The sequence below is a fragment of the Elgaria multicarinata genome, chromosome 4 (genome assembly GCF_023053635.1).
Source record: "Elgaria multicarinata webbii isolate HBS135686 ecotype San Diego chromosome 4, rElgMul1.1.pri, whole genome shotgun sequence".
NCBI lineage: Eukaryota > Metazoa > Chordata > Lepidosauria > Squamata > Anguidae > Elgaria > Elgaria multicarinata.
The window spans coordinates 66,250,927-66,274,968 of NC_086174.1; the positions used below are offsets into that span (position 1 = coordinate 66,250,927).

Below are 24,042 nucleotides of genomic sequence, written 5' to 3' on the forward strand. Positions count from 1 at the left end.
ACAAAGAATCAAACTGGTTTCTCTGGGCGTTTTTCATTATCTACCATAGATTGGTATCTTTGCATTTTGCTGTGAGCTTACAGTGATTATTTCAGAGAAGGAAAGTGTGGAATTAGTAATGCAGATGCTGAAAGGCAAGTGGCAAGACTCTACAAGAAGAATGCCTCCAATAGCTACTTGTTCCCAACTCTACTGGCACCTACCCACAAGGTAAGAGGCCAGAATGACCAAAGCCAATTTAATAGTAGTGTGCAGAATGTCAGCCAAACAAACAACATAAAACAAGTCACGTTGTGTTATCTGTGGTCACGTTCTTCAGGGTTAGTCCAAGAACTCAAGACTTTACATTCTTCTGTCTTTCCTTGTTTATTTTAATTAAACATGTAATGGTTAATAAACTGACATAGTCCAGAGTTAGTAGGTTGGTATTATAACATTTATTAAAATAATGCTATGGGTTAATAGAAACAGCAAAGAACCAAAGAATTAAAATGCAAGCTATGTAAAAACCCAACTAAAACCCAAATATGTCTAATGTATTCAATCCAGTAGCTAACTAAAAGCCCAAGAAAGACAACACTCCCAATATAATAATAAAGTACTGCAAAACAATTGGCAATTTTCTGTTATCAAAATTGTGAGTTTTGCATTTTTGTATCCTTTTCTCAATCAGGAAAAAAATTCTTCTGAATGTTATATAACATACATATAAAACAAGATAGAAAAATACATTATAAACTTGTAACAATGGCTGTAAATACATTATCTTACATGTTTCTCATAGGCAATAGGTTGGTTATGGTACATACATAGCATCAAACTAAGATAAAGTAATAGACAAATACATGTCATCTGTACGGTTACATACAAGCGACACTCCCATATACCCACTCTAAAAAAAATTACATAATACTGTCAGAAAAAAAGACTTAAACTACATATTTTAATAAAGAAAAATTCAATAAAGAATGATAATACTGAGAACCAAGGCATTCAGAGATTTCAAAAGTCATGCTTTTAAGTTGATCCAAAATGTTGTCAACTAAGTCTTCAAACTTTTTTCAGAACAAACATTACTTTTACAAGTCACACTTCTCCCAAGAAGAGACCTTTGATCAGCATCTAAAAATGTCCAGGTTTATCACAGTTGAGATGAAACTGGATCAAATACTGGTAATGTTTTAGCAATTCTCTCTCCAAAGTGTTTGAGTGTCGCAAGTTTATTCAACCAAACAAAACTCAAAATGGCACAGCATATACTGAAAGTCAAACCAAAAAAACCTATGTGTAACAGGAAGACAAGCCAGTGGCAGGATAAAAGAAAAGCTAGCTGAGTACAAAAAGGATGAATGTTTATTGCATAGTAAATAAACTTATACTTGTTTCCAGGTGAGACATAATGTTGATAAAGTCACCATGCAGGTGCTTAAAAAATAAGCCCTCTTACCTAACTTACTATTGACCTTTAATTTGGAAGCTGTGAAGGTTATAAGGGGAATAAGTTGACACAATGGAGGGGGCAGGTTATCACCTGATCTTTGCCAAATCTGGTTCAAAGCCACGAGCATATTGCTACTTGCTTGTTATTTTTATACTTCACCTTTGTGCGTAAAGTGTTTAATACCACTAGCCTAACTATTTATCCTTTTTTTTTTACTCAAACTGAAGCATAGCTGGACTTTCAAGATAGTTAACTGATACTCTATCTTTCCAGTAAAGCGCAACCAGCAGTTAACATTCATCAAGTAGGAGTTTGATGAGAATTATGCACTGTATACTCTATTTGGCATTGTAGATGAAACATACAAAAACCTAAAATATGCTCAAAGACAGGCTGTCTGAATGTTCTGTTTAGTCACAGAAAAAAAATATCCTGTAGCAAGTTCAAGTTATATTATACTTTCCTGCATCTATTTCAAATAGAGACAATACAACCTATCCCTAAGTGGTGGTGATGGGGGGAAATAAACACTTGCTACTGTATAAATATTGTAATCTGAAACTTTGATTTAGAATGAGACTGCATCTTAGAACCCTTTGGTTTAAGGCTGAGCAAGTACTATAAAAATATATTGTCTACAATTGAAGAGGGAACATGTTACAAAAATATGCGGTTGGCTGTTGGTGGAACAATTCTATTTCACAGTTTAGGATCTGGCAAAGATGCATCACGCTATGGCAAAAACCAGGTAATTTAAATGGTCAACTCATTTGTCTTTCCTCACAGCTTCTTTTCACATACTGGGCGACTGAGTGGCATGCATTAACTTGCTGTCTGAGGGAGGAGCTGATTATACGAGACATCTGACTAAATGACCATGAAGAAAATAAGGCACTTTCTTTTCTTTATACTTATTCCAATACTTAAAAAATAAAAAAGAAAGACAAAAAGGCTCTTTTGGTCTTTTGTTTCTCGACAACCACCAGAAAAAATCATTTAATGAAATAAAGGGTTTCTTTGTTCTTTTTTCTTTTTTTATAACACTTGAAAGTATAAAATGCTACATTTCCAAAAATATATATTTTTTCTGCACCAGCACCCTTGTATAGTAAAAGTATCTACTTTTTTTTTCAATTTGTTTCAATGCACTACACTTTATCTACAATTTCATTACATGTATACAGCAAATAGGCAAGCATGGCTTTTACATCCTTATGAATTTTTTCTATACAGGGAGGTTTAAAAAAATATTTGAACAGTTTGCCCAGTAACGTGACGCATAATGCATGTACCTTGTACTCGTGTAATCTTTTAAGGAAGCTGATGTATAGTAAAAGAAACTGTATCTCAGGTTTAGCTTCAATAGTGTTGCTGTTTTGTTTATGCATTGATGTAGTTCAAAAATCCAGTAACCTATTTTTCATGGCACTTTTTTCTTCTTAAAAACACCCAATTTGGCAGGTAATATAAAAAAGGCTGCATCTTCTACCCTTTGAGGGCATTGGTAGTGACTACACTGCATGTCAAATTTTGAATACTTTTAGGAATCCCTTCACCAATGACATCCCTGACCAAAGGTTCATGCATGATGCATCATCACACAGTACATTCAAAGAGAGCTTTGACTTCTTTATGAGAAGAAAAAGATTCCTAGAAGTCTCACAGTAACTGCCTCTGTCATCAGGGAGTTAAATGACATCTGCCTCCATCTCTTAAGTGAGGCCCTTCTTACCATTCGTTTAGGGTGGGACACTAAAAGATGATCAGTGCGGAGGGATGAATTGGACCTTATTGCTTTACTACTATTCAGTGCAGGTTCTAGAACCACTTTCACCCAAACAGGGAAAAAAAGCTGAATTGGAGGACAACAAATTCTTTGTCTTTTTGTTAGATGGTAAGACGAACGGACAAGTGCCTCAGCTCGCTGCACTGAAGACAGGCAAGCAAAGGCGATTACCAGTTAACTGATCAGCAGGCAGGCATGGTCAGGTCATCATTGGGTGAAGAGTTCAGAGGTCAGAAGGTCATAGGTTAGTTGCCGGTGGCGGCTGGGTGGTTAGAAACAAAAAACAAAACAAAAAAGAAAGAAAGATAGAGAAGAGATTAGTTTCAGCTAGTGACGGCTTAATGACAACATGAAAACTAATCACAACTAATAAAAACAAGCATGTTTAATTCTGACATACTGCTCGACACCATCTACAGAATGCAATAAAAATCATGACAGCCTTGTATCATGATTTGAACATATGAAGGAGAAGCCCACTCCCACAAAACCGGTTAACAGGAAAAATAGAAATAAATAAAATATAACAACTAATGGTTAGTAGCAGTCGGTGAAAGAAAATTAAAAAAACAAAAACAATGAATAGTTTCTGGAACTTGGTAAAAGAATTTAGAACAGTCAGTGCACCTTATCAGTATCTGACTGCTATTAAGCATTAGTATTCTCCCATGTGCAAGCATTAAAGCAACTAGTTATGATGAATGTGATTATTAATAACTGATTGTTAAAAGAAATGAATCTAAGGAATTTGATTTGTCATGAACAATTTGGTTTCACAAACTATGGGCAAACAAGTTTATTTTTGTTCAATAAATTTTATTGCTTTTCAATGATTCTATTTACAAACAACACTGAATTTCTTGGCTTCATGATACAAAGCAATACTAAATTGAAATCTAGAAGTGTAGGCATCATCATGGGAACCAGGAAAAGGCCAAATGTTCTAGCCAGCGTTTTCCTGCTGAAAATGCTATTTTACATATATAGGACACTAAGAAAATGCACTTGTATGTAAACACTGTAAAAGTCCTGCCATTTAAAATTCTATACTTAAAATGCTCTAGTTACATCAAAAATAGAGGAAATCTAATTGATACTAATAAGGCATTTTTAAAACTACAAACAGCTCTTTTTTCAAAGCTAATAACTCTGCAAATACAATAAAATCTGACATTTCATATACATTCCTGCTTTATATTTTTATATTTTAAAAGAAGCCACCTGTAAATACTATTTTCTTTTCCAAAACACACACAAAAAAAATTACAGTAAAACATAAAAAAGTTCTCAAGTGGAAAGTTATCATTCCCAATGTTCTTGAGCTGTTCCTTCTTTAATGACTCTCTCACATTCTCCTTCAACAACTTGGTCCACTTTACAGTAGTACAAATTTTAAGACTCATTCAACAGCTTTATCGTCTCTAATAAATTCTGAGGTTTGATAAGAATATTTGTACTGTTGCCATTGACTAAAGCAGAGGAGATGGAAGTGAGAAAGGTATTCAGTGCAAAGTCAGATTTGTGCCATTTCTTAAAATGAAATTCAGTAGGTGCAATGTTCACAGATAGCACACTTTTAAATGACCTACATCATGGGTTGGATTTACCTTCACATGTTACATTGTTTCTATGGCCTATTATTTAGGCTACAGATCATGAACACTAAACATTACTGCTGTAAATTAAGTGAGATCTCATGTTCCCTGATTTAATTATTTCATTTTAAAAATGCTGGAAAGTGGGGTTTAAGTTATAAAATGTTGTAAAAAACAAAAAACAAAAAACAACTTAAAATTAAAAAATAAATATTTAATGTGGCACCATCTTGCCACCTTAAAATGTTTACTAGATATCCGGAATCTTAAAGCATTCTTGGTACTTATTACAATTTTGATTAAAACGGTATTACAATTTTTATATATAAATTATGTGACAATTGGCTTTGAGGAAAAAAACAACATTCTGTTACGATCTTAGCATTGCCATTTCTTGTGGTACGTAAAATCAATGCAAGCTATCTTAAGATACCAGTACACCTGTGATACATCCTCTGCCAAGTCCCTGACCTTCTACAGTACACACAGGTTTGTCAACTGTGCAACACCATTTACAGTTTATTACAATTATATCAGTCAGTCTCTCTGTTACATGAATCAAATTCAGTTTATATTATTTATATAGCGGGGCTTTAACCTTAGCAGAAATTAATTAAGTACTGCTGAACTCTTCAATTCTAAACTCAGAGAATGGATACTGACATACAGGGGGCTCTTGCTTTAAATGCAATGCTTATATATAAGCCAACATTAAAAATAAAAGCTTGCTTAATGAGAGAATACAATTGTAGGATACAGTAATTTGGAAAACAATTTAGCCATAGACCCAATGAATTCACATTTTACCTCTAGTTATCCGCTCATAGCTTTTCGTTATGAAAAGAAAACAGTTCGGTTTACTGACATTGTATTTCAACTAACAACAATATCGGACAGATAATCAAAACTTGTGTACATCTATTGCAGGTATAAATAGGAAGTGCACATTAATTTTAGCATAATATGAGTTTACAAAAAAGTTAAAATTATTTTAGTTAGAAGTTGGTTGCATACCAGGACTGAAATAAAACCTAAATCAAACACCAAGAGATATGCATAAGAATCTTAATGAGGAAACACATGCAGCATTCTGATCTACTGCAATACAATTTGCTGTTCAAAAGCAACACACAAAGGCAATTTTAGCACTTTATGAAATCTGAAATTCTCAACCATATTCACTAATTACAAATATTTCTGAATCACATAGCACCATTAGCTCAAACTGGCAATAATCACTTGAGGAGAAAATATTAAGAAAGTCACCGTATGATATACAATAGTGACTATAATTGAGAAGGCACTTCGGGACCATCTACTGCTAAAAGCAATTGCAAATGCTACATGTACTAAACGATTTCTGCGAGTAAAACCTTGATGCTACAACCATAAGTTACTAAAAGCAAAAATCTAACAAAAGTCGGAAAAATATTTTCTGATGCCTTCCAACTATAAAACTAAGGAAGGCCAAAGCCTGCATTACTACCCAGCTGTCAAAATATTCCAGCTCCAAGAACCAAGAGAAAGAAGAGTTGGGTCTGTGACCCAGTCTGGACAATACTCTCTACTACATTCTTCTCTATCAGCTGTCCTGGTCTGCTTCTGGCATCTCTAGATATTCACATATGGGCATAATTCCCAGAATATGGGAACCAAGTAACCTGGGCCTACTCACACTGATTTTTCACATTCAAATATTATACTCCTGGGTGGCCCATCAAGAAAGGTAGAGGTGGGAAAGGATGATCTTGCTCCTTCAGCATTTATAGGTAGTAGGTAGGGGGGAGTACTGTTCAAAAGTGAGTGAACACTCATGATTGTGATTCAACATAAGTAGTGCTTTTTCAGTGAAACCATGTATGTGGATTACAGAGTGGCATTTTAGAAATGCCCCAGAATCTACTTTTGTGAAGTGGTTTGGAATGCTTCTAATACAATTATTAGTATGAGCCCAAGAGTTGGTAAAATGTACAGAAAGGGCTCTGGAGTGGCATATTACATTCTACATCTGCTTTAGGATAAAATAGCCATTACCTGAATTTACTTGAGTGCAACTCATGAAACCTAAAGAAACATCTTGTGTTCCTGGGCTATACAATTTGGCACTCCATTATCATTTGCATTTTAGAGCAATACAACACAGACTTGTGAGATAGGAGGGGAGCATTAATTTGAAAACTGATGAGATAGCAATTTCCAAAATCCACAAATTAAATAAATACCTCAACTGGCATAAATGCTCCTGAGCAAAGGCAGTCACACTATTGGAAGTAGTGTGTTCAATGTCAATAAACCGAGAGTTCACTTTTCACAAGAAGTTCTACATCATTCAAGGTCCCAAGAGTTCACAAGGATTGTAAATTACATTTCATGAAAAGGAGAAAATGAAGATTTCTTTTCCATTTAATATCCAAGCCAACCAACATCTAAAAACAGTTGTCTTTGCTAACCAGCTCATCAAAATTGCAACAAGTTCAGGAAATGAATTTTAGCTGCAAATAATAAACCTAAAAATTCATTTTTGACAGAAGCTAGACAAAGCAGTCTTTACTAACACAAACTCTAGACAGCTTTTGATATAGCATTTTTACTATCCTTTGCTAAATTTAGAAGAGAATCTTCTTTAGAGAAGAAAATTTAGATAAGAAACCTGATCAAATTATAATACAGTGACACAAATGGTTTATCAGCAGAAGGGAAACTAAATCTTCAGCTTTCTCCTGAAATACACAGAAAACATTTACTTCTATCTCATTAAGCGCCCATCCATTCATTTTATTTTGCAACACCAATCTGATATCTCAAATTAATAAAGAGTCGCATGGGAGGATCAACTATTAATGCAACACTAAGACTTGAGTCCTGCTTGAATTAAATCCTACATAATGCTTACAAAGGGAACAAGTTATAGCATTTTATACTGAATACACTGAAGTTTATATATATTTTTAATATATATATATATATTTATATATATCATTTAGATGGGAAGGGTACAGTAGTTTACAATTTTAAACCTCTGGAAAAAAATATTACTACCACTTCAATTTAATGTAAAACATCAATAGAATGGTCAAAATAGTATTTGGTTAACCAGCTGTGGTGTTGCAAATTTCATGTACACTCAAAGCATTTCTTATAAGCAAGAACTGCAGAACTAAACTAACCTCTGTCTGCGGTCACAATCCTTTGGTAAGGATGGACACGCATATCGTGCCTTCGAACTTTAGTAGCCACCGCACCTAGTTAAATTGCAATTACCAAGACAGTTAGAAAACATTTGAAAAAAAAAACATTAACAGCAGGCTTATCAAAATGGATTTTAAAAGATCACTTTCTAAAAAATTCATTTAAAGAAAGCAACAAGTTAAGGCACAGTAGTTTCAAATTTTAACCTTAATATATGGAGTATATCTGTGCAGATTAATATTGCATTTATTTTAAACATCTGGGCCTTAACCGGCATTATCCATTCATTTACAAACTCAATTACAGTATTTCATGAAATCTACTAGACCCAAACACATTTGAGCTTTACTAGTCACATATTCACTGAAGTGTCTTCCTTGCAGCAGGACTATCTTAAATAATGCCATTTTTAATACTGAAGGTTCTTTGCTAATCTTAAAACAACTTCCAGTTTTTACCATTTAAAAAAGTTTTAAAGCAATTCCTCAAGCCTACAGACTGTGGTTTAAAACTAAGTCAATAACTGTGAACTGCAATGAATTAGGTGATTAGTAAAGCAAATAGTACAGAATACATAGCAGTCAGTATACTACCATACACTCATAAATCACAGCTAGTTTGTCATAGCACAGGCTACACCAAATTAATAGCATTTTTATTTCTATGTGCAAAAAAGTGCAAGTAAGTCACTGACTGCTAGGCTACATTTTTTCAAGGCTGCTGAAAACTAAGCATTTGTTAAAGTCAGCTCTGATGAGGGTTCAGTTAAGACCATTCTTGAATTCTTAGCCTTTCGTTGGGAAAGCCATACCTAAAGATAAAAGGAAGGGAATTAAAAATTAGTCAACTAATGCTATTGTCAATCTTCCCTTACATTCTCACACATTTTTCCTAAATCAATCTTCTTGGAACTTTATACTATCCTGATATTTCACCGAGAAAAACTGGTAATCGCATGTGTATCTGTTATGTACTACTCAAATCATGGGGCTTTCTTCATGACAATATATTTTAATACTGGCATTTTACATCTAATAGCACATAGGTTTATTAGCACTAGGTATATTTGCTACAATCCAGCAGCAATCAGTATTTCTCATTTGCTTCAGTGTTGTGGTCGGTTTTGCACACACTCTGCCATAGTTAACATGACCCTGAGTTATAGCCAAAAAAGAAGCCTATGCTCACCACAGCAGCAGCAATGTTGCATGAACTGTATCACCTACAAGTTTAGATTTGGTTGATTATTCAGAGTCACTGCTTAGGTGATAGTGCAGATCTTAGTGCAGAATTAGTACTTCCACAATTCCAGAAATTAATTTAAATTAGAGTATAATGGGGGAGGTGCTTAGCTACAAGTAATTAACTACAATACTAATAAGTATATATACTAATGTATTAATTTTCTCTTATTGTAAGCAGCCTTGGAGACCTATTGCAACCAACTAATTAGGATGGGGTGCTATCAGTACCTAAGGAAATGCTATATTTATAGGATGTTATGCATGACTTGCAGTGCAAGTGAAGTCATGTGAAGAGATGTAAGGCTAGTAATACTCTTCCTGAACAGATTATCCACATCCTGAAGGAAAATACTTGCAAAGGCAGAGGAAATATGGGACAGCAAGAAAAAACATTGTACCAGTGGCTCAAAAGTACAATGTTTCAGTTTTCATTAATTTAAAACAAGGGCTATTTAAGGTAAGTGTGTTGTGACGAGCTGAAGTAGAATCAGTTCTATAAAAGCAGTAGAAAATGATGAGAGAAAAAGCAAAAATAAGAGCGCTGAATGTTTTCCTTTGACCAACAGGAAAATAAGAGCATATGTCTACATATGAGATCTAACCTTCTATTCTGCACTACCATTTATTTATTTCAACAGGATATTCAGTAGTTACCCAATGTTCATTTAAAACTATGTTCCATTGATTTCAACGGGGGATTAACAGTGCAGAATAACATGTCTACTCAGAAGTAATCCCAGAGAATTCAATGAGGCTAACACGCAGGATTAAGCCTAAATCTCTCAATTTGAAATGAGTGCAGCTTAAATGTGCTTAGTATGAGCTACATTTGTGGCTTTTGAATGTGAACGTAGGTAACTACTGCTCAGCCAAGTTTAAAAGCAGAAGGGTGATAAATCAGAACATAATATAATACCAAGGTCATATACACTTCACACAAAGAATAGGCAGGAAAAGTATTCAAAATTATGAAAAGAACAAAAACTACACTGCAATGTACGCATTGACCACTTTTTATAAGTGTTGCTATATTCTAGCCTTCATGCAGAAAGTCAATGGACCAAAGTATTAGGAATGACAGGCATTTCAATCTCCTCTGTAAAAAGAAAATGTGCCAGCAATGTTTCAAATTGTAACATCCTTTATTTTATGCTCTCACCTAACTTCATTTTACTTTAAAATTGAAAGCACACTTCACTGATGGTTAAAAAGATATATAAAGATATATATTTCCTCTCAGTCATCCCCTAGAACAATGGGGCAGTCACCCTCCTTGCAACTGTGGGATATGCCAGTTAACACTCACTTACGATGTGCCCACTTTGTGAGGGTTCATAAATGGGATTGTGCTTTTTTCAGCCAATGATAAAACTTCTGGTAATCAGCTGCATTTATGAGAAACACCATGTGTTGTATGAGAATTCCAGAACACCCCTTATGTCCTCTTTCAGGATATCAATACACACATATGGTGAGAGGGGATGAATCAATGCTACACAGGTCCTCCCTCTGAGGGACATGGAATGGCGGATATGCTTAACATGGTGGCTTCATTTTTTCACTGCACACTAGTGTGCCCCATTATACTATTTAGAAATTAGTCCAGTTGTCTCACACACCTATTTCCACTAAATATATAAAGGTTGCATATTGTTCTATCTGGTGGCATCTTCAAATCAGAAAAGCAAAGAGAGCTGGTGGACCTCTAAAAGGTGCCAAGAAAAAAATTATCAAGTTGTCAATGCATCTGATAACGTTTTCCTTAGGGCAACAACTGCAAATTCTTCTATAGCAAAAAGATTCTTCCAAAGAATTTAGGTTAATATAATGGGCTTGTTCATGTGTAATGGTGTATTGTGGGTTAATTAACTCATGATTTGCCACACACAAGACGAAGTGAGTGTGTGCACTACCTCCTGCATGCCTGCCACTTCTGCTTTTAATCAACAACTACGATCAGCTGGGTCTTAAGACTGTTGGTCATCATGTGCAAATCTGGAATGCTGGATTATTTATGGACTAGACAACCCAGCAGGTAACCCAACAACAAACCATGGGTTAACTGCTGGGTTTAGCCCCCAAACAACCAGAGCTCCAGGTTCGTACATCATGCTCACAACCTACAACCTGGCTAATGGTTGGTTGCTGATTAAAAGCAGAAATGTGGCAAATCATGAGTTAATTAAACCACAATTTGCCTTTGTTTGTGAACCAGGTCATGCTGTATATGCTTCCTTATACTACATGCATATTACTCTTAAGACAAAAGACCAAAATGCAACCTTCCCAATGCAAACTTAAAGGAATCTGCAAGTCACACAACAGTAAGTTATGAAACACACCAACTGATCAATTAACATCCAATTAGTTATCTGGGAAAAACTTACCTAATACACCACTGGGTTCAATAGGATACTCAAGAATTGATGTAGCAGGTGCCAGTGTGTAGGGATACTCATAAGGTGTGTAAATTAAACCAGCTTCAGGTCCTGGGGGAACTATTGCAGCAGTTGGGTGAGGAGTTCCATTTGGCATGACAGCGGTCTGTATTTGTCTGATCAAAGGCATTATGGTAGGGCCAGCTGGCGTAGGGGTACGCAGAGCAGCTGGTGGGAGAACAGGCGCAGGCCCTGTGATAATCCTTGGAGCCTGGGCTGTCGCTGCAAGAGAAAAGGCAAGGGCTGCTACAGTAAGCAAAGAAATTTAGAAGAAAGTATGGAGACAGCAGTGCAAAACATGGAAAGATGAGAAAAGTAGAAAAGTAGGAAAGAAGAAAAATAAAAGGAAATCATTAGTACATGCATTGATCACACAGTGCCAAAGCACACCATTCAAAAGCAAACAGCTTTCCATTTCCCAGTGTGATTAAGAATGAACATGCAAAATAAAAGCCAATTTAAAATGGTAGAATAGATTTCTAAAACAGGATACACAGCACAAAAGCTCAATTTAGACCACATATTTGTTCATTACCTATGCCTTCAAGACTGCATGAGACTGAGAGGCATGCAGGAAACAAAGAAAACACTGTTGTAATTGCATATGGAATATTAAATATAGTGAGACTGTCCACACAAATTCAGTGAAATTTTGATATAATACATAACATGTTTCAACTGCAACTTATTATATAAACATTCTATTTGGAATGCAAACATCAAAATCTATTATATAGCTTTATCCATTTTCAGGATCACTGAGGTATAAGTGGTGACAAAGACAGGTATAAAAAACATGATTATGCCTTTATAAATTCCACCAACTTTTCTCCCACTCTGATATGGTTAGAAAATATTTCTGTAACTATTTTTCTGAAAGGCAGAATATCTTTTTGTGGACTAGAAAACAGTATTTAAACAATGAACAGAATTAAGAAGTGCAAAAATGTTAGTACATAATGCTGGCATCACCCATCACTTAGCTATTACTTCCTAGGGTTTAAATCAGTTTTATTGATTGATCAAAACAGAGTGAAATGCAACTTCCTAAATATCATTTAAAAACGTATTTAGACTGCAACTCACAAGCTATTTTGGGGGAACAGTGCCATTTAGTTGTTGAAGCTTAATAGAGCAACATAAATAGATTATTAAAGGAATAGACTAATCCATATGGAATAGGCTATGATATGAGACTGTCAGTGAATGCATCCTCATGTCTTAACATTTCTTAACAGATGCTAGGATGAAGGGGAATGATGGATTATTATTCCTGCCTTGCTTAAATTCCAAAACATACAAGCAGATTCCATTATCAAGTAGAAGATAAATGTTAAATACGCCAAATAATGCTTACATACAGACTTGACATAAGAACACTGCGAATCAAGAGCAATAATATTATTTTTGATGCAAAAACTTTGGGTTGCATTCAGTTATGAATGTGTAACATGGCTGGTGGGAGTGGACTTTCCCACCCCTCCTCCCTACAGCAGTCTCCCCCCTCCACCCCCCAAAAAAGCTACACAAAGAGGACTCTCCTGAATGGGGTGGGGGCTGAAAGAGATGGGGAGGTCCAGCTTTTGACAAGCCCATTCCCCAACAGGCCAGGAATGAGAAAGTCTCAGTAATCTTGATGAGCAAGAATGCTCAGGAGGAAGGTTGCTTTACAGCAGCAAAATTAGGATTCCACAAAAACCTTTAGTAGGTTTTTTTGGGGGGGGGGAGGGGGGGCTGTTCCCGAGTTCTGAATGGCATCAACAAAAGTGTTTTCTCTTCCGTTTCTGAGAATCTGCAAATCTGGTTTGTAGAGCGGGGGGGGGGGGGGAGGAGAGACACAAGCTGCACAGTTTTCACTCAACACACTCTCTGGCGCTGCTCAGTACTGTGTTTTAGTTATTCTTCCTCACCACATGCAAAGCTGCTTCCCCCTTGCAGTGTCTTTTGCTCTCCTGTCCGGCCCCCAGCACTATCCTCCTCCTCGAACTCAGCATGAGATGCAATGGCTAAAGAACCTTTGCTGCCCCAACCTTCAACTTTCACCCTAAGTATCTTTTCCACTCAAATACAGCCCAGTCAACAAGCTCCTAGCACTTCATTCCAGTTTCAGATAGATTTAAGAATACAAAGTTTTGCACTGTGAATTAACTGACTGGGTGGGAGACAGCAGGGGGAAATTTCAATTCTTCCCTTTTTATTTGTCTCAGTTCTTTCCTTTTGTATCTCTAACTCTGCATCTTTTCTCCATTCCCCAGCCCATTTGCAACTGGTTTCTCCGTCTCACCTCAGCTCCATACTAGAAGAAGAGGAAGAAGGAAAGCAAAGACCTACCACCCTTGTTTCCCCCTTTTGTAAGAAACAAAACAACAAAAAAAGTCTGGGTTATGAAGAGGAGTGCTGCAATTGGGGGAAGAAAAATCTAGCCTTTAGGGGAAAGAGAGAAGGGGGGGGCTGTCTCTCAGCCTTTTTAAATCTGATTTTGAAAACAGATGCTTGCTCCGGGTTATTGGGGAATAATGCCACCTGCACTATTAGCCATTCTCCTTAATTCCGTAGAAGAGACACCTTCTACAGAAGGTTATGTACTGTTTAGAAAGGGAAAGAGACACCTTTACTTTAATTCTTGCTGGGAAGGTTTTAGCTACTAAGTCTGGACAACATTTGTGGGCCCCTGAGGAGGTCCCCAGAAATCTGGCAGAGATATCTTACACAAGTGGGATCTCCACTCTTGAAAAGTGCCTCCATCCATCCAGGGTCACTCAATCCTCTGCCTAGCAATTTTGGGAGGTTGGGGTGGGGAGGATGGGATGAGGAAGTCTGCTTTTGCTGGCCTTGTCATGCAAATATCACTCTAGATCTAACCTAGTGTTGTGCACAAAAATAATCACATTGAACTTGATTTAGCTTTTGTTATTGTATCAGGTCTAACTAGGGTGGGCCCTTAAAGAACAGATTCAGGATGTACATAGAAAATACCTGCAATTTACACATATGTTAACAGAACCTCATTGGTAAAGAAAATAGGGTGGCTTTTTTCCATTTTGGCTAATTTTTTACAAAGTATTTGAATCACTTGTGGGGGTTACCTATCTACACTGGTATAGTTCATTGAAGTCACTGAAGCTTGAGCAACTATAAAGTGACCTGTGAGCAGGGTGAGCCCTTGCCAAAGAAAGTGAGGCAGGTGGCTACTAGGAGGAGGGCTTTCTCCGCTGTGGCACCCCGGCTGTGGAACGAGCTCCCCAGAGAGGTCCGTCTGGTGCCTACACTGTATTCTTTTTGTCGCCAGCTGAAGACCTTTTTATTTTCTCAGTATTTTAACACCTAAATTTAAACTTTGCTGTTTTAATTCTGTATTTTAATCCTATATCAATTTCTGCTGTGTAGTTTTATCCTGGTTGTGCTTTTTATATTGTATTTTGTATTTGGGTTTTTAGATTGTTGGATGTTTTATTATGTTCTTAATGGTTTTAAATTTTGTGAACCGCCCAGAGAGCTTCAGCTATTAGGCGGTATAAAAATGTAATAAATAAATAAATAAATAAATAAAATAAAATAAATCACGATTTAAATCACTACTCAGAAAGACTCGATTTAATCATGTGACTCCCCCCCCCCCGCAAAAAAGTGCACTCTTCCTCGCTATATTTTACACAACTCAGAGTTACCAAAGACTCATTCATGCTGGTATAATCTTAATATTTACAACCAGATGAAGGTTTCATTTTTAGAATATTATTATTATTATTATTATTTATTTATTTATTTATATAGCACCATCAATGTACATGGTGCTGTACAGATTACACAGTAAATAGCAAGACCCTGCCGCATAGGCTTACAATCTAATAAAGTTGTAGTAAACAGTAAGGAGGGAAAGAGAATGCAAACAGGCACAGGGAAGTGTAAACAGGCACCGGGTAGGGTGAGGCTAACAGTATAGAGTCAGAACAAACTCAATATTTAAAAGCTATAGGGAAAAGAAAAGTTTTTAGCTGAGTTTTAAAAGCTGTGATTGAGTTGGTAGTTCTCAAGTGTTCTGGAAGAATAGCAACTTTTCAGATCAGTTTTACAGTTATATAAAAAAAAATACTGATTTGGTTATACTACTAGAAACGCATCATAGAAAGATAATTATGAAATTATTGCAAGGTGAACTATCTCCAGTTTAATAGGTTAATCATTCATATTTGAACAACTTTTCTGTTGTACTTTATTGGAAGGAGAAAAATAATCTTATAGAAACCTCTGGAAGAGCATGACATTGTGAATGGATTAATGGAATTCATTTACCAAAAAATTTAAACAGCCTCATGCTACATAATTAAAAACTAATCCTTATTTCATGATGACCTTTGGACTATAATGTATCTTAAGTAGAAAACTATCTTTAGATAGATTTTTCTTTAAAAAGCATTTTATTAAAAAAAAATCTGTTTTTTTTAAAAAAAGTAATTGATTTTTATTCACCCTGCCTGTGAGTAGAGTTGCCATAACCCAGTTTCCCAAAGCCAGACACTGCAATTTAATTGTTATGCATTGTTTGCTAATTATGCAAAATAAGCACATTAATTTGGGTAGTATCGACCCATTGCTTTGTCTTTGCTCCTGGAATATAACACAAAAGTTGGGGAAGGAGCAATGGAAAAATACCAACTATTTGCTCATGCCATTCTGAGAGTACAGCAAAGTATATTTAAAAGAGATTATTATTATTATTATTATTATTATTATTATTATTATTATTATTATTTATATAGCACCATCAATGTACATGGTGCTGTACAGAGTAAAACAGTAAATGGCAAGTAACACTCTACTACTGTCACTGGTTCTTCTGCCCTGTTAGTACATAGTTCTAAACCTACTCCTCAGTTTTGTGAAAGTATTAATTTTAAGTATGAGGAAGAAGTTCCTTGCTTCTCTCTCAAATTTGAACCTTAGTATTAGGGCACAATTCTCAAGACATGCACTTTTTAGCTTGAAAAGTTTTAAACTTTGGTTAAGTGGTGGTGGTGGTAAGAGATAATGTCTTCAAATCAGCTGGATATTTAGGCTGCAATCATATGAAATGGGTTTCAAGATGGGTGGGAGTATTTAAAAAAGGAAATTTTAAAGGCACAGTTACAAACAATTCCAACAAGGAGAAAAGATAGAAGACAACAGAGGAAACCAATGTGGCTCCACAAAAAGCTTAGAGATGACCTGAAAACAAAAAGGGATACATATAGGAAGTGGAAGGAAGGCCAGGCTACAAAAGAAGAGTACAGACAGGTGGCACAGAACTGCCAAAATGGCGTCAGGAAGGCTAAAGCTGTGAATGAGTTGAGATTAGCGAGGGATGCTAAAAGCAATAAAAAGGCTTTCTTCAGATACGTGAGTAGTAAAGACAGAGGAAAGAAATGGTGGTTCAACTGCTTAATGAGAATGGCAAATTGATAACAGATGACAAAGAAAAGGCTGAAGTGCTCAATTCCTACTTTGCCTCAGTCTTCTCCCAAAAGCGGGTCTATGACCCCCCTGGAAAAAGTGAAGCAGAAGTTGAGGGGGCAGGATTGCAGTTTGAGATTGATAAACAAATGGTCAAAGAACACCTAATTTCCTTGAATGAGTTCAAATCTCCAGGGCCCGATGAACTGCATCCTAGAGTAATGAAGGAGCTAGCGGAAGATCTCTCAGAACCTTTGTCTATTATCTTTGCAAAATCATGGAAGACGGGTGAGGTGCCGGACGACTGGAGGAGGGCTAACGTTGTCCCTATCTTCAAAAAGGGCAAAAAGGAGGAACCTGGGAACTACAGACCAGTCAGTCTGACATCCATCCCTGGGAACATTCTGGAGCAGATTATAAAGAAGTCAATCTGTAAACACCCTGAAATCAATGCAGTGATTACTAGAAGCCAACATGGATTTGTCAGGAACAAATCCTGTCAGACTAATTTGATCTCATTTTTTGATAGGATAACCTCCCTTGTGGACTGTGGGAATGCTGTGGACGTCATATATCTTGACTTCAGCAAAGCTTTTGACAAAGTGCCCCATGATATTCTGATTAACAAACTAGCTAAAAGTGGGCTAGATGGAACAACTATTAGGTGGGTTCACAGTTGGCTACAGAATCGGACTCAAAGAGTACTTATCAATGGAAACTTCTCAAACTGGGGAGAGGCAACAAGTGGGGTACCACAGGGCTCAGTCCTGGGCCCAGTGCTCTTCAATATTTTTATTAATGATTTGGATGAGGAGGTGCAGGGAACGCTGATCAAATTTGCAGATGACACAAAATTGGGTGGGATAGCTAATACCCTGGAAGACAGAAACATACTCCAAAGTGATCTTGATAGGCTGGAGTGCTGGGCTGAAAACAACAGAATGAAATTTAATAGGGATAAATGCCAAGTTCTACATTTAGGAAATAGAAACCAAAGGCACAGTTACAAGATGGGGGATACTTGGCTCAGCAATACTACAAACGAGAAGGATCTTGGAATTGTTGTAGATTGCAAGCTGAACATGAGCCAACAGTGCGACATGGCTGCAAGAAAGGCAAATGCTATTTTGGGCTGCATTAATAGAAGTATAGCTTCCAAATCACATCAGGTACTGGTTCCCCTCTATTCGGCCCTGGTTAGGCCTCATCTAGAGTATTGCGTCCAGTTCTGGGCTCCACAATTCAAGAAGGACGCAGACAAGCTGGAGCGTGTTCAGAGAAGGGCAACCAGGATGTTCAGGGGTCTGGAAACAAAGCCCTATGAAGAGAGACTGAAAGAACCATGGGTTATTAGAAAGTCCTCTAACCCTCAAACAACACTTGCTGCCTGGGTTTGTACGACATGGCAAGCCAGGCGCCCATTGGCACCAAACAAAAATGGTACTTGGAATGACGTCACACCTCCATAGGTAAATTAAGCCAGAGTGGGCTGTTGTGTTATACCAACCAGGTGATAATGTCTGAAAAAGTGGCTGGATGGAGACAGGACTTTCTTGGTGTCATTATCTGGACCATTTTCAGTCAAACTTTCAGCCAGGATATGGGACTGAGAGTGCTTTGGTCACCTTGGTGGATGACCTATGCCAGAAGCTGGGGGCAGGTGGGAAGTACAACCTGATTAGTTCTTTTGGATCTCCCGCTGCCTTACAATACCATAAACCATTATCTCCCTATGGACCTCTTGGCAGGGCTGGAACTTGGAGGTGCTGATTAGCAATGGTTCCAGTCCTTTCTGTCAGGCCATATCAAGAAGGTAGTGTTGGGGAATTAATTTTAGACTGCAAAGCCATTGGCCTATGGTGTCCCACAGGGATCTATGCACCCCTCCTCTCTGAAACTGCCTGGCTATTAAGGTCTGCAGGAGAGGCCCTTTTGAAGGCTCAATTCCCCACAGAAGCCTGCTTGCCAAACCTGCATGAAAGGTCTTTCTCCTGTATTGTCCCCAAACTATGGAATGCGTTGCCTCAGAAATAGTTTGTCCCCTACTCTCTTGGCTTTAGAAAGAGTGTAGGCATCTTTCCAAGTGAGCCTTTTAAAATTTGTAGTTTTAATATTTTAATGCTCATTATTATTATTTTAAAGTTTTATCGGTTTAAATTGTCGTACACCATTCTGATGGCTTTTAGCAGATAAGGCAAGTATATAAATATAAATAAATAAAATGAAGTTGCCTACTGAATTAGATTGCTGGTTCAGCTAGCCTAGTATTTTCCAGTTAAACAGTCAGGTCTGAATCCAAGGTTTCAGGCCAGCCTTGAAATAAGTCCACAAAAGTTAGTTATCTGCAACATTTTTACTAGCATGCTTTAAGAAGGACTGGCAGAAGAGGGATGGAGCACTCCACGCTTCCCATCCCTGTCCACTTAGTTTGTATGCTGCTGTGGGCAGGAGTTGGGGCATAGCAATGATTGACACACTTAGCGTCTGGAGAAGGAACTTCCGGTTTCATTTTTAAGCTGGGTGGTGGTGGTGGCGATTACCTATAGTGGGTGGTGAATGCTGCCTCATTAAAAACAATTAAGAAATCCAAGAGTTTAGTGTTGAATTTGGACAGTAGGGTCCTGAGATTGGACAGTAGGGTGCTTACCCCAACCTCAAAAGGTAGCAGCAAAGACAGCAAAGATCTTTGTAAGTCAAGTCTTATTAATATTTTTTAAAAAATGAGTTTATAAACTTCTTTAAAATTACCCTAACAATTTATGTAAATGAAGTCCATCATTTTATATCTACATTACAGGTTGTGGGGCTGCGGCTGAGAGAGTGGGTAGCACGTGCCCTGCAAAGTAGCCCAGTGTTTTCATTCTCATTTTACTGGCAAGGTTAGAGTAGTGTACGACAACTCTGCAGTGTAGCCCAGTGTTATTATCCTAGTGTTTCTTTAGGGAAATACAGGGGAGCTGTGAAGCTCATTGTAGCAGCAGTGCCATTTATTAAGAACTAGAGTTATTTGTTGTGATCTTAGAATCATAAAATAGCAGAGTTGGAAGGGGCCTACAAGGCCATCTAGTCCAACCCCCTGCTCAATGCAGGAATGTATGATGTGTTTGTATATCTTTAAGAGAAACTGCAAGTTTTAGTTCTTTCAGAAGCCATGGTGGGGCCTCTTCCTCACTCTGGACAGTTCTCTTCTAACTGGGTTAGCCACTGGGGTTTTTGGCCCCTAAGCAGCCCATCAGTCTGGGTTCACACATCATGCTCACAACCTCTGACAGGAGGTTGTTTATGGAAATCAGAAGCAGTTTGCATGCAGTGCATGTTAACACAAATTGTAGGTTAAATAATCCACAATTTGACGCCATTATATGTGAACTGGGTGTTTCTCTTAGTGCAGGCCTTGGAGCTGAGGCAGAGTGTCATGTGACTCCCCAGTGTTCTTAGTGTTTTTTAATGTATTGTAGTAATGAAGAACCCTGTTGTAAAGGTACCCGGGTCTATTCTGTATTTCCAGGAGAGCAGAGCCTAGGAATAGATTGCAAACTGAGCAGGTTCTGCCCTCCCCATCTTAAACATTGCCTTCACAACTGTAATGGTCCTTGGCTCAAGGGCCATTTACAAGGATGAAGGAGCTACGAAAAGATTGAGGGTTTTAACTGTGGATGGAAAGACATTTTCCAGACACCAGGTCCCTCCATTGAGAAATAGAGTTTAGGGCTGGTTGGTTGGTTGTTTTCTGAGTTCCTTTTTCATTTTATTCTCTTACAATACTAGAAAGCTTAGGTTTCACTAAACTAATTCATGTATATGTCTATTTCTCAGCTGCTGTGCAGATGAGCCAGCAAGACCAACCTAGACTAGAACAAGTCCCCCCACATCTTCTCTTTAGTCAAGTGATTGTCTGCCGTCTTACCCAAGGCTACCTATCTGGCAGTGTAGCTTCCATAGGACCAATGCTACCCTAGGCAGGCAGGCTGAGGTGCAGGACATCAGATCCCAGCAAACCTGAATAAACAAGGAAGCATTTTCTTCACAAAATAAGGTCCTCTGCAGCTGCTCAGAGGCATACATTGTGAGCCGTAGGATTGCTAACTTCATCCTTCTTTTAGATTACCTCCAAGTCCATAGCACTTTATAGTATAGCCACTGAACTCATTTGAACATTTGAAACTGTCTTATATCACTGGTCCATCTAGCTCAGTATTATCGGCACTGACTGGCCTTTCCCAGGCTATAGCAGGAGATTCTAGGGACAGTGGCCTTTCCCAGGCTTTAGCAGGAGATTCTAGGGATAGAACCAGGGCCTTTTCCATGCAAAATATGTGTTCTGCCACATGTTAGCCCTTATAGAATTGGAAATGTTTGTCTGCATTAAGTAAAAACTACTTTAATAGCAGGAAAATGATAAGCAAACTATCATCCACCTCCACATTAGGAATTGTAAAGTTTGAGACAAATTATTAGGATTTTATAGCCATCGTACTTAAACTACAAGAAAAAGGCAACTATCAAATCCACTTCCTATCTCAAGCATCAGCTCTCCCCCAATTCCCATAAAGTCACACTGTGCAGACCACAATATACCATAAAACAACAGTTAATGCACCACAGCAAGATGCTGGAGGAGAAAGCTTCAAATAACTCCAGAAATTACTAAGTAATTAACAAGGGTACACCCTCAGGCAATTCCCTTCCAGGCAGGTATCGACAACTACATTTGCCATCTTTTAATAAAGCAAAAGCTCTATTGTTTTGGAAAATAAGGAAGAGAAAAGAGCTCTCCCTGATCTTGGACTTCCAGAGACAAAAAGCAACAAGACACCTTGTTGCTATGAAAGGATTTCCAAACCTAGCATGACAAGGGATGAGAACCTTACTCCAGCACTAATCTTGGGTAGAAGCAGGAACTTAGCCCTACAGTAGCACTGGCTCCAAGGTGCTTCCAAATCTAGTGCAACAGGGACATGCCTCCACCTTGGACCTGGGGAGGCTGGGTTGAGCCCTGTTCCCACAATTGTGCTTCGGAAGCTCAGTGGGGTTTTTAAGACAAGAAATTCCCTTGAAAAAGTCTTTGGACAGCCCACGTTTGTGAATCCCATGCCTCCACCAGATTTTGCTAAGCTACTACCTGCTGTTGCTTCTTCACCAGAGAAACAAAATGCAATAATTCTGCTAGTTGGCTACAGCTAATTATAACAGTAGCATTTCTATAATGCTCGAAGATGGGAGCAAACCTACATCTTACTGAGTGCATGTGCAGGATACTGCCTGCCCTTTTCCTTAGTATCTCTTGGATCCCAAGGGCTAGCTCCCCACTGCATCCCTTTTCAAAAGAGAGCAAACATTTTTGGGTCACCTAATTCCCCCAAATGGGCATCAAATTAGACACCTAAAAGGTACACCACAAAATCACTGAAAATCAATGCGATTTCAGGGACTATATCCATAAATTAGTTCTGAAGACTGGCAACTTCAAGCCTATACATATTTACTTAAGAGAATGTAACAGAACTCAATCCCAAGTGTGCAAAGAATTTCAGCCTCAGGTACTTTTAGCCTATGTGACCACAGTCTAAACTTATACAATGATGACATTAGAACAAGCAGGAGGACAAGTGTTTGTTTACATTCCACCTCCATATCCTTTCAATAATGCTACATTCTTAAATGTAAACAACTGGAACCTCCAAGGCATTTGACATTCCAGATCAAAGACCAAGAAAAGATTTAGGTCCCCTTAGCACACCAGAAAAGTTAATTTCTCTATACCAATGGTTCCCAAACTTTTTTAGGTAACTGCCCCCTTAGCTCCACAAACTCATGCCCAGTACCCCCTACCCTACACTATAAAAATCATTATTCAGAATAGTGGTTTTCAACGACCCACTAAGGAAGATAATAACAATAAAATTCAAAACAGTAACAATTAATTAAATATTTATTCAAAATCCAATTACATTTTGTTAGTTTATTCAATTAAACATAATTGATGAACTTGATCCAGTGATATCATATTTTCAAAGTCTGATGGTCATTTAGCAAGAATATGAGATATCACATTTAGTAACTAGGGTAGGGTACCTCACTATACTGTAAATTCTTAATGTGATGGATGGGCTTGATGAAGTGATACCAGTTTCCCAATGTCTGGTTTAAAGTCACTTAACACGAGTCTTAAATCACCACGTTTAGTAATCTGGAGTCGATTTCTTTGCTTGGAGAGAAGTAGGCAGACCACACTAAAAACACATTCCACTGAATATGATGTTGGAAATGCAACCAGGAGCTTCTGAACCATTCTCCATAGTGCAGGATAGCGATCAGAAATTTCCTTCTGTAACCAAAACTCCTGGTACAGAAAAGACCACCTCGAGCGCTCCCCTACCTCACCTTTGCCTCTTAGTGCCCCCCTGCAGCCCCCTTACCTCTTAACACCCCCCTATGCAATCCCACCGACCCCAAGGGGGTGGTACTGCCCACTTTGGGAACCACTGCTCTATACCAACAATGAACTAAAGCAGATAAAAATGAGCCAATTTGGTTGCATTACATCTCTACTGGATTTGTTATCCAAAACTGTGGCTCATTAAATAAGAAAAGGCACTGACAGGAAAAAGTATTGCCTATATCAATTAGTGATTAGGCTGGCTACTCTTAGTCTCAAAGTGCAATGATTTGCCTGTTAATGTTTCAAATGTGACTAAAATCGAACCCAATTAGTAAGTGCAAGGCATTTAGTTTTAAAATAACCCAGAATACATGCACAGTTTGTCAAAACATGCTGAATGAAACTAAGAGCTGTTGCAAAAAGGTTCATCATATGACTGATCTTTGAATTCCCACCTGACATATTGGAGGAGGGGGGAGAGAATGGGAAAACATGCAAAAACACTGTAGACAATAGACTATCTATGGTTTGAATATC

General features: G+C 37.7%; 1 protein-coding gene across 5 annotated transcripts in view; it reads right to left on the reverse strand.

The window, feature by feature from the left end:
* Window positions 1-414: 414 nt before the first annotated feature.
* The window catches only part of QKI (QKI, KH domain containing RNA binding), a 155,063-nt gene continuing 131,435 nt past the window's right edge, over window positions 415-24,042 (reverse strand). Inside the window, exons 6-8 of one of the 5 annotated variants that reach the window (XM_063124463.1) lie at window positions 11,643-11,939; window positions 7,990-8,064; window positions 415-3,489 (exon numbers count right to left, since the gene is read on the reverse strand). In XM_063124463.1, the coding sequence (XP_062980533.1) occupies window positions 3,473-3,489; window positions 7,990-8,064; window positions 11,643-11,939 (389 nt within the window). In that variant the 3' untranslated portion in view covers window positions 415-3,472. Of the gene's footprint in view, window positions 3,490-7,989; window positions 8,823-11,642; window positions 11,940-24,042 lie in introns of all 5 variants that reach the window. The other 4 variants (XM_063124462.1, XM_063124460.1, XR_010025374.1 and 1 more) reach the window with 4 other exon arrangements.